Source organism: Sciurus carolinensis, chromosome 6 (genome assembly GCF_902686445.1).
Source record: "Sciurus carolinensis chromosome 6, mSciCar1.2, whole genome shotgun sequence".
Lineage (NCBI taxonomy): Eukaryota > Metazoa > Chordata > Mammalia > Rodentia > Sciuridae > Sciurus > Sciurus carolinensis.
In genome coordinates, this window is record NC_062218.1 from 45,108,349 (window position 1) to 45,120,324 (window position 11,976).

At 40.1% G+C, this 11,976-nt stretch overlaps 1 protein-coding gene across 3 annotated transcripts in view; it reads right to left on the reverse strand.

Moving 5' to 3' along the window:
* The window catches only part of Ankrd55 (ankyrin repeat domain 55), a 99,712-nt gene extending 90,931 nt beyond the window's left edge, over positions 1 to 8,781 (reverse strand). For all 3 annotated transcript variants that reach the window (XM_047556414.1, XM_047556412.1, XM_047556415.1), the window contains exons 1-2: positions 8,718 to 8,781; positions 8,364 to 8,529 (exon numbers count right to left, since the gene is read on the reverse strand). In XM_047556414.1, coding sequence (XP_047412370.1) covers positions 8,364 to 8,421 — 58 coding nt within the window. In that variant the 5' untranslated portion in view covers positions 8,422 to 8,529; positions 8,718 to 8,781. The remainder of the gene's footprint in view (positions 1 to 8,363; positions 8,530 to 8,717) is intronic.
* Between the last annotated feature and the right edge of the window lie 3,195 nt (positions 8,782 to 11,976).

The following is an 11,976-nucleotide window of genomic DNA, read 5'->3' on the forward strand; positions in this document are numbered from 1 at the left end:
TGTGCAGAACAAACAGACTAAGTAGGAGAATGATAAAGAGTCCGCCCACGGAGCCTTCGGTGAGGGAAGCCAAGTCCTCACCTTGCAAATCCCGGTTCCATTACCTTACATGCCAGGGTCTCCTCACCTTTTCAACCTCCTCAGAGGCTGAGGCCATTCTTCGCTCCAAAAGCATGTGATCACAGTAGTCCAGGCCCGTGGGCAGAGCTCCCCAAAGAGGGAGGCCCGCACCATGGGCACCGCAGCAGGCCCAGCTTGAGCGAATGAGAGAGGGAATTGGGCCTTGGCTGAGGACTCTAGCAACCTCACCTTTCTTTTTCTTCTCATGCTAAATGTCAGGAAGGGATTGATGGGGTGGGTTGGCAGAATCCAGAGGTGTAGCTTGATATGTGTGAAGGAGATTGTGAGGGAGATTGGGGATCATAAGCCTGAGTTATCATGGCAGCTTTGCCCCTTGTCCTGTGTGGTTTGGGCAAGTCATGTAACCTCAGATGGACCAAACATGGACCCTATCTCAGAGGCTATGGCAAGAATTAAATGAGGTAACAGGAATGAAGATTTCAGTACAGTATATGGCATGTGGAAGCTGCTTAATAAACGAGAGTGATTGTTCTTCTAATTATGAATTCTGGTTAATACTCTTGGCCTGATCTCCTGTTTCTCTTTGGGAAGCGACTCCCCAGTCCCAGTATGGAGCATGAGTTGCCATGGATCCATCTTGCTGGCGAGTAGCTAGAAACAGGTTGGGGATAGGAGAACACAGCCCTTTGCTAGTTGAGAGAATACAAGGCTTTGTATATTAACTATATCCATTCTTGTATTGCTTGACAGTTATATCAGTTTCATAATTAGAAAAAAATTAACTCTGCTAGAAACAGTTGACATCTAATACTGCAACATTTCTACCCCCAGATGATGATTTAAAAGGATTTGAACAATCCCACAGGATTGTTCAAAAATTAAGACAGACACACATTACCTGTGCAATATTCTGGCTGGGAATGCAAACTCCAAATTGAATTACAAGGAAGTCTCAGATAAACTCAAAAAGAAGAACTTGATATTTAACAAAAGAGAGAGACTAAATTTGCAAAAATGTTGATATCATAAAGATAAAGCCTGTAGAAATGTTTCAGATTAAAAGAGACTAAGGAGACTGATATAATACTTAATTCTAGACTGGATTCCTTACTGGGGAAAAATGCTATAGGAAGCATTATTGGGCCAATAGATAAAATTGGATTAGATAAAAGTCCACACACACACATAAAGGGGGGGGGTACACACACAGAGATAGAGCAAATGGAGTAAAGCATTAACGGTAGGTGAATCTATGTAAAAGAGATTCAAGTATTCTCTATACTATTCTTAGTCTTACATTTCTGTAAGTTGGAAATCATTTTCAAACAAAAAGTTTTTAAAAGATTAGAACACTATTACAGATTATGTTCTGAGGGCATATTTGGAAATGGAAATACTTCTTATGTAGAATGGAACATCCTCTCTTCTCTTCCCCCCCTAATATTCTCAATAAAATAAGAAAAGTTTCATCCATGAGCAAGTGCCCTTCTCACTTTTTCACAAAAAGAAACTGAACAAAGGACTCTTTAGCATGCAAACCTGTTTATTAGTTGAGAGCTGATAATAGGGCAAAACCATCATGACTGTACAAGATAAATTAAAAAAAAAAAATCTGGGATTCAGATCATTCCTGATATAATGTAATGGTGGTATCGAATGGAAAATCTATGGATATTCCTAAGCAAAGAGTGGCCTAGCTCTGGAGATGTTGTAGAGTTAATGAGTAGAGATGGTAGGAAAAGCTCTGTGTGGTGAACTGCTGACTTCAGGGCCTGGGGCTGGATTGAGGTTAAGCCTTCAGAAGTCGATCTGGTAAAGTTGTGTTTTTGTGCCGTGAGCCCTTCTTCCCCTCTGGAGACCATTCCTGGAGACTCCTTTCTGGGATGTATACTTCAGCAAGAAGCCTCTCCCTTGGGACAGTGGGGCCACCCCTCTAGTCTCTGATTCTAAATCACTTTCAGTTTCATGGCTCTTTCAGACTGTGACTGCTAATTGTCTGGATAAGTTCAGCCAGGACTTCTTTCTATCCATGTCCATAAAAGGATCTGGGAAGGGTGGAAGGAGAGGAACACTCAGGTTATTGGAGGCCAAGCCTGTCCCAGTGCTAACAGATGGGAGACTCCAGAATGGATTGATCTGTCACAATCTTTCCCAGGTATTGGTTGATGGGAAAAAGAAGGGGGTGGTACAAAGAGGGAGACAGAGAAAGAAGGGGGCAGACTTCCGCCTAACAGGTTTGCCTAGGCTTCATCTTGAGTGGGCAAGAACATTGGAAAAAAGATTCTTCCACTCCTCTTTCCTATGCTCCTCTTTCTCAGTTAAGAGAGGAAGACGACTATCTCCTCAGAGGTAATAGATCATCTGACTCTAAACCAGGGGACTGGTGATTTGCCTGCTATTCTCCCTGTATCTGAACTGTCAATCGCAGGTCTGAAAAACCAATTACAAAGCTCCTCCATGTGCCTGGGTTTCATTCCAAGTTCCCATTCAAGGTCTCTGGGCCTGAAATCAATTGAGAGCAAATCATGGTCCTCTCCTTCCTACTTCCTATGGTATTCCTGCCTAACCTCTGTTTTTTTCCCAAAACTTTCAAAGTGTGCTTATTCTTCCTTTCAAGGCATCTGGTTGTCACACTGCAATTTTAACTTTTGCTTTTTCAGCAAAGTGCAAATCTTTTTGTTTAGCATGATTTTAGATGAGACGTTAGGATTCAAAATCAGCACATCTGTGTGTGGGAGCTTTAAAAATCTAAAACACAAAGGGAAACCAGCTTAACTGTGAAAATAAACGTTCCATTAATTTGACTTTTTGTTGATATCTTTTTTTGTCTTCATTATACTTTATAGTTGGCCAAGGAAGAAACATACCATGGTGGAGAGAACATGGGCCTTGAAGTCAAACAGGTTTAAACTGGAATTCCAGCTTTGTCATTTTAATATGTGATGATATTGGGTAGGTCAAAACTTTTTGGATTGCCTCATGGGTCAAAGGGGGTGAAAATAATGGGGCTAATATGAGGATTATCTGAGCTATCTAAGTACAGTCCTAGGCATAGATGCCTGACTCTGCTCAATGCTCAATAAACATTAGCTCTGAGCATTACATTATCCATGAAAGTACCTGCACAGAGTCTGCACCCATAGATACCTCCTCCCCCCCTCTTACAGGATGACTTTCCTTCTTACTTAAATAAGAATGGATTTTACCTAAAATCAAGTCATAAGGATTATATGCTTTTTTCTGAGAGTTAACTTCTTACTTCACATAGTGGGTCAAATGTTGGCTCTAAAGATATGTCCATGTCCTAATTCCTGGAACCTCTGACTTACTTTTTTATGGCAAAAGAATGAAAATTACCTTAGGTATGAGAACACATGCAGTTAACTCAAAGATCTTGAGGAATTTATCCTGGATCATCTGGGGACACAGGGAATTTGAGGCATGCACAGAGAGACACATGGAGTAAGTCACGTGAAGATGGGGACAGAGATTGGAAGGATGGTAGTCTGAAGCTAGAAGAGGCAAGAAAAGATTCTTCCCTAAATGTTCTAGAAGGAATATGGCCCCTACTGGTACCTTGATTTCAAACTTGTGGTCTCCATATCTGCAAGAAAGTAAATTTCTGTTGTTTTAAGCATCCCAGCTAGTGGTAATTTGTTATAGCAGCCGGTGACACTAATGCATTGTATTAATCTAGACTGGAAGACAGACCCTTCCTTTCATTCTTCCAGCACCTCTATAAAAGAAACAACTGGTGAGGTGACCCAGAGTCTCCCAGGTGCCTGCAAACACTCCACTGTGCCTCATCAAACACATTTCCTTACAGGACCAGGGCAGGGCTCGACCCTCCTCATTCAGTCACATGGAGGGCTGAATGAGGACGTGGGGACCACCCTTGTTTCTGAGATCTGGGATATCTTCAGGTATAGCAGAGTTTTTCTTTCTACAAGTAGTAGCAAAGCTTAAAATGGAAATATCTTCAGTTACATAATATGTCGACTCCAGCAGGAACCTCTGTGTTCTATAGTAAATGTTTTTACTACAGGTCCTTTCCTGCATGTGGGCTTTTAGAGGGAAGACAGCCAGGAAGAGCACATGGGAACAGAGAGCTGTTGCTATGGTGAAAGCAGAAAGCATTTGACAGGGATGGAGCATTGAAAATCCAGGTTTCATCCTCCCAAGTTCACAAAGCAGGCCAGAGACATGGCCCTGATCCTGTGGCCAGTCAGATAATGGGAGCTTTGAGCCTCCAGCAACCTTGTGGATGCATAATATCACCCACATTCTACAGAAGACTGAAGCAGAGGAGATCAATCAGTTGTCCAAGTTCATGCAAATGGAAGAGGGCTATGAAAAAACTTGGCAACTGTCAATCTGCCACAAAGACCCTGACAGAGGATGTCTTGATACTTCTAGCTAAAGGGAGATGCAGAAAAATACAGGCAGATTCAACTTTACCAAACCAACCTCGTTAGAGCTCTGCAGGTCTTTCTGCATCACATTGCTCCAGCATCCTCTGGAAAACCATAAACCAATCCTGGCCTACACCCGTCCCAGAGCAGCTTTGGGGATCAGAGATTGCTGATGAACAGGAAGTGGCCTGTTGGTCTGTTTTCTGGATAGAGGATGCCAAAGTCTTGGTCCCCTCTGTTAGTAATAGTGGGGTATGATTATTGTTATTTCAGAGGGCCCACCCTGAACCTCTGTGCTTCTGTTCACCCATCTGAAATGTCTGGGGGTGAAGTGGATGACTGGTTCTCAATCTTTGCTGCATCTCAGAACACTCTGTGGGGCGTCTGTCAGGCTATAACTTACACCAATTACATTGGAATCTCCATGGGAGGGATCCGGCATCCACATTTTCCAGATCTCCCCAGATGATTCCTATAAGCAGTCAGGTTTGAAAACCAGTGGATCCCATCCTTTTCTACAGTTCTTCCAGATGTCTTCTGGCAACATCTGCATGTGAGCTGGGTGCCACCAGAGTTTCAATTTTTCAGATAGATATTAAGAATTAATGGAAAATTCTCCACTAAAGCCCCATACTCAACTTTTCCAGAGAAAAGTTTGCCTAATGATAGAATATTTGAAATCTCTTTAGTGATCTGAACCTATCTAATGTGAGTTTTCATGCTTTTAAGACTGAGGAAGGATTAGCCCAGGTGTCCACTAACAGGTGAATGTCAAAAAAAAAAAAAAAAAAAAAAAAAACCAAAAAACGTGATAATAATATGCACAATGGAGTTTTACTAAGCTGTGAAGAAGAATGAAATTTTGTCATTTGCTGGTAAATGGATGGGTTGGGAGAACACCATGCTATGTAAAATAAGCCAAACTCATAAAGTCAAGAGTCAATTTTTCACCTTGTAATCCCAGTGGCTCGGGAGGCTGAAGCAGGAGGACCACGAGTTCAAAGCCAGCCTCAGCTAAAGCAACTCAGTGAGACCCTGTCTCTAAATAAAATACAAAATAGGGCTGGAGATGTGGTTCAGTGGTCAAGTGCTCCTGAATTCAATCCCCAGTACCCCCTGCCCCCAAAAAAGAGTCAATGGTTTTTATCCTATGCAGAAGCTAGATAGAGGGAGGGGGAAGGAATATGAAAAAAAAAAATGGTGGTGGTGGGGAATTTCATGAAAATAGAAAGAAAATCAATGGAGTAGAGAAAGGGAATTGAGAGGGAAGGAGGAAGGGAGGGTATGGAGAAGTATTGGGGAATGAAATCTAGCAAATTAGGCTATATCTATTATAATATATCACAATGAATAATACATATAAAATATAATATTATATATTATATAATTTTGGATATGTCAATATATAATATATTATATATTATAAAATATATAGCCATATATAATATATATTATTCATTGTGTAATAATCATATATTATTCATTTTACATATGTGTATTGTATGTATATATTCACATAATATATATACACACACATATGTATCTAAAATTATAATACACTAACAGGTGAAATGTACTAGTTAAAATAACAATAACAATAATAAAAGGGAGATCAGCAGAGTAGAGCAAGTGAATGGGGAAGGGAAGAAGGGAGGGAAAAGGAAGATACTCAAAACTCATAATTTGAGATTGATCAAATTATGTTATGTGCATGTATGAATATGGCATAATGAATCCACTATTATACATAATTTTAAATCACCAATAAAAATAAATAAAAAAGGAAGAGGAAGGATTAATGAAATAATAAAACTATTCAGATATCATTTTGTTGATTATTACTCTAGAGCTTGATATCCTGGGGTTCTGAAAGAAATAATTAATGTAACCTAGCCACAGCACAGCAGAAATAAATAATGTAACCTAGGCCTGAGGACTGCTGGAGGAAGCTGGCGGTGTACAGCATTTTGCATTTGAGAAACTCCCAGTCTGAGGTGGTAATGTAACAACAGCAGCAGTATGAATTGGAAATACTGCACATCAGACAATGTGATAGGGGTTTCTTATGTATTATTTTAGAAGCAAATCCTGATACATAGGAATCATTTCCCTGATTTTATTGTTGCAATCCTGATACATAGGAATCATTTCCCTGATTTCATTGTTGAAGAAACTAAGGGCCAGAGGGGTTAGGTAACTTGCCAAGGTTACACAGCTAAGAAGTAACTATCTGCCATTCTGACCTATGTCTATAGGATTTAGAAGCTCCTGCTGTTTCCATCAAATCCTAACATCTTTACAAAGAGAGAAAGGATTAAGAAATAGAAATGGCAAGGAAAGGGTTAACTTTCATGGGGGCCAATCAGATCTAGGGTGAAGGGATTGCTGTGGATGGCTCACATGAGAGGTATTGTAAGAAAATAAATACTCCAAATTGCTATTTTAACTGTTTTGGGCTCATTCTTCTTGGAAGGTACTGCACTGGAACACATGAATTCATAATGAAGGGCTAGCTCTTCTGCAGTCAGTCCCAGTTCCCTCAAATTAGTCTTCAAAAATAAACCCATTGTGTTCCTCTATGGATTACATGGCACAACAACATCATTTTTTTAGCCAGTGTGAGTGTTTTGGTTCTAAATGCAGAACTGCATTTAGATTTTTACTTTTGCTGATTGCCATCAGTGGTACAAAATGTACAAAGAGGAAAGGGTGGTGATGGGCAGAGCTGTAATAATCCCTTTTTCTATGGTGCTTGTATCCAAATGCAATGTGAACCAGCACACTTTGAATATAGACACACACACAAACACTATTCAAAATGAGTTGGGAATACACTATATGCAGATATACATTTGCTAACTCAGAAATCTAAATATAAATTATTTGAGGAACTCATTGGGCTCAAATAATTCGCCCATGAAGCCAGATATAGATGGAGGGGTGGTAAACACTATAGCTTGGGGCAGATAATGGGAAAGAGAAGCAATGGTTTTCTTAATGAAGCTTTCACAAACCACCATTTCCTGTTTTATCTAAAACAAGTGAAATCATCAGAGGAATTTAGGACCTTGAAGAATACTCAGGGACTGTAGAAGGGGATTTAGATATCAGATACTTAAAAAGATTCTAAACTATATTTCTTAGATTTAAAGAAGGGAAATTTTCTACACATACATAGAAAAAAATGTATAATTACACATACATGCATAAATGCATACTGTGTATACAAATTATACATCTATAGACTGAATGACTACATACATGCTTTCCATAAGGGGGAATTAATTTCACAGCAACCTTTTCACGTAGAAAATTATCTCCACTCTGGAAATTATGAGTAAGGAAGTTACACTCTGTCATTGAAAGTGATGACATAGTGATAAGTCAATGTGCAATCTCAGAGGAGATATCGTATCAACCCATGGTATATGTGGGTGACCTCTATTCCTGAAGGGAATCAAGAGGTGCTTATGAAGCTATATCAGTGAGATAAGAAGTTAACAGAAAAGAGACATGTGATGTATTCTCCTTAGTTATTTTCTCTAACATATTTTTTTAAGAATTAAAAAAAAAAACCCGAATAAAGATGACACTATCTGAAACAGTATACTCGAAACCCAATTTTTAAAATTTGTGGCAGGAACACTTCAACAAGACAGACAGACTGTAAGCTTATTTTTCTCTTCCAAACACTTTAAATTAGAAGTGAACATTCAGAGCAGGTTTGTTTTCTTGGTGAAATGCTCTGTATACACATACACACACACACACACCTTCCTCCTTATAACCACAAATTAAAGATGCTAAGAACCTTGCAACCACAAACTAAAGATGCTAAGAACCAAAGGAAGTATTAAAGCAGCATTTTACCTTTTTGTTGATCAAACATAGAAGAGGTGCTGAAATCCATGGTAGCCTGTCTCATCATCTATCATCAGAGTGGCAGAAAGCATCCAGGTCTCTACAGAGTATAAAACACCATCTCGCACATTGCAGTCAACACAACAGTCAGATACGGTATCGCTTGCCAAGACCCCTATTGGAGAATTAAGGATGCGTTAGAGCTGCAGGTTGTTATCAAGGCAAATGATGAAAATAGGTAAATATTCCTCCTGTAATACCTGCCAGGAAAACAGTTACTCTTATAGCCTCATTCACTGGCTATACTTGTATGTAAGTATTATACACCCTCCACTCCAAACAGATCTATAAAACAGCCCAAACCTTAAAAAACAGTATCAGTAGGGGCCACCTGCCTTGGATCTGGGCCAGGAAACTGCTGCAGGTCATGGAGCTTCAGCAGCTGGAACGTAGCTTTAAACCATCAGAAATCTCAATGGGCAAGTGAGGATTCAGAGGACCAGACGGAGCATGTGCAGAGCTGCCGATGCAGACTGCATTCGGCAGTGTTCCTGGTGGAGTGAGAACTGCATTTGGGTCATGTGAGCAGAGAGTGCCATCTCAATGGAATAGGACGTAAATATTGTAGCAGGAGGCTGCTGGCCATGTGCTGTGCGGAGTAATTACCCACTTTTGCACCTCGGCTTCAGGCTCCCTTCAGCACTGGACTGTGATTGACAGGGAGGTTGGGATTTAGAAGTAACATTGGAAAGGTTATGTTTCTAGGCTCAAGAATTTGTGACGACAAAAATTAAAACAGCCTGCAGGCACAAGCGTGTATATTGCAGCATTGCGTGGTGAAACCTGAAAAATCATCCAAATATATTTCACTTGAGGAGCAGCTAAGTAAATGGCAGTACATTTATACTTTAGATAGAAAATTAGAAGTAAGTAAATTACATACATTCATCTGGCTGTGATGTCACTAATCTATTGTTAAACAAAGCAGACAAATTATGTTTTTATTTGGTTGCATTTTTATAAGACCAGTGACCACTCATTGCATTATAAGTGTTTATATCCATTCAGAGACACACTGAGAAAGACACTGTTAATATTGGTTACCTCAGGAGATGGCAATTGCCTGTTCTTTATCAATCTCTGTATTTTTTTTTTTTGGCTTATTATAACACTTTGTTTTTTTATATTTGCAACAAAAATCTAATATAATAAATTTAAATGAACCAGGCTCTACATTCTAGACACAATCATATTTTTGGATATGTCAAGCAGTCATATGGTAACTGTTCTCATAAATGCTACTGATAATGTTAAAGAACTGCTTTCTTTTTAATGAATTAGTGCATGAATGTGGAAATAAAATCAGAAAGCACTTTTTCTGTATATATAAACTTTTATTTATTTATTGTTTTTCTGAGGCTGGGAATGGAACCAGGCCTCCCCCATGTTAGGCAAACACTTTACTACTAAATGACACCCCCAACCCTCACCTCATTTGTTTTGACCCGGACCAATCTGATTTGTCATTTGTGTTCTTTGAGAGGCAGGTTCCTTTCATATTCTTGTCTCGTGGTTTGTGGAATGGCCCACAAAAAGCTATGTTCAGGTTCAAATCCTCGGAACTTGTGAGTGTGACCTTATTTGGAAAAGAGGTCTTCTCACATGTAACTATGTTAAGGAGCTTGTTATGGTTTGGATAGGTGGTGTCCCCCAAAAGTTCATGTGTGAGACAACACAAGAAATTCAGAAGAGAAATAATTAGATTAGCAGAGATCTAACCTAATCTGTGGATTAATCCAGTCGAGTAGCTTAACTGGGTGGTAACTATAGGCAGGTAGGGTGTGACTGGAGGAAAAATGTGACTGACATCCTGACTTTGGGGTTTTATTTTGTCTCTGGCTCCTTGCTTTCTCTGCTTCCTGGTTGCAATGTCCTGAACTGCTTCCCTCTGCCATACCCTTCCACCATGATGTTCTGCCTCGTCTCTCGTCCAGAGCAATGGAGTCAGCTGACCTTGGACTAGACCTCTGAGACTGTGAGCCAAAAGAAACTTTTTCTTCTCTGAGTTATTCTTGTCAGGAATTTTGATCACAGTGATGCAAAAGCTGCATAAAACGGAGTTCAAGTTAAAACCTTCCTGGGTTCTCTGGGTGGACCCTGCATCCAATGACAAGTGTCCATGCAAGAGGCACACAGAGAAGAGGAGGAAGCCAGGTGAACACAGAGGCAGAGATTGGATCCAGCCATGAGCCAAGGAACACATGTAGCCATCAGAAACAGGAAGAGGTAAGGAACAGACTGTTCTTGAGAACCTTTGGTAGAAGTGAGACTCTGCCAATACCTTGGCTTTGAGTTTTTGGTCTCCTGAACTGTGAGAGAAAAAAATTCGATTGTCTGAGGGTCACCAAGTTTATGAGAATTTGTTATAGCAACTTTAGAAAATCAAAGCTAAGGAGGAACCCACTCCCATGCAAAAATCTCCAAAACGATTACATTTCTATGAGCATTTATCATGACTCAAACCAAATTAAAATGTATAGACACATCCACATTTGTAAAAGAACTGCCTTGGAGTCTTTATGAAGAAAGATAGTCAAATTGAATGGAAAGGACGTGAGTGTGAGTTTGTTTCTTGTAAGTGTGATTTAGGCCAACTGCGTGACATTTTGAGTCTCACTGTCTTAATCTGTGATGTAAAAACTTCATCCCTAACTTCTTGTGAATTGACTGTTGTTATTGTTCAGTCCACTTCCTGGGCTGCTACAAACTTAGAGGCCTTTCTTTGCAACCAAAGTCCAATGTGAGATAATATTTAGTTGTATCTTGCGGTGCATTTTGAACACAGGTTGTATACCCAGCATCACATTCAAGATGTAGCATACTTCTATCACTCTAGAAGTTCTCCCCTGTCCCTTGCCTGCTGTCCCTTACCTGGAGAACATGAATTCTTGGGGGGAAATTCTTGGTCTCCAGAGGCTTGAGGGGAAATCTCCAAATGACCATCTTCTCTAAGTTAAACCAGACTTGAAAATTAGGACAGGGTCCTCATTGCCTAGGTGTTGAAGATTAAACACTGGAGAAATGCCAAGGCAAGAAAACCAGTTTTATTTAAGGAATAGAACAGAAATAGACTTTTCTGGAGAGGAGAAGGGGACCCAATGCTGGTACCCCTAAGATTGGGAGTGTCTTGATTTTTATAGCACCCCTCCCCCACTTCCTGTCTTCCTAGAGGATGGGAAGGAAAGAGTAGTCCCAGGGAATAATTACTTGTGTTGAAAAGTGCAATCCTTCCCCTCCTCTGGGGGTGTTAGCAACTGATTGAGGGGAAGTGCTATCTACTTATTTCCTTTTCTTTGATAATCAATATCTATCCTTTGCCCCTGTCTCATAAGAACACAGAAACCCTCCCCATAACTGGGCAGACAAGAAGCCCCCCTACATGTCCTTCTACCCTGCTGACAATTACTGCTCCTGCTGCAAGTCTGCTAGGTTACCTCACCCAGATGAAATACAGAAAGGATTTCTCACCGTTTCCATACTTGGATATATTCAGGTTTATACTGTCTGGTAGGCTTTGCTTTTGTCCTGGGTATCCAAAACTCAGAATAATTTTGGCCTTCAT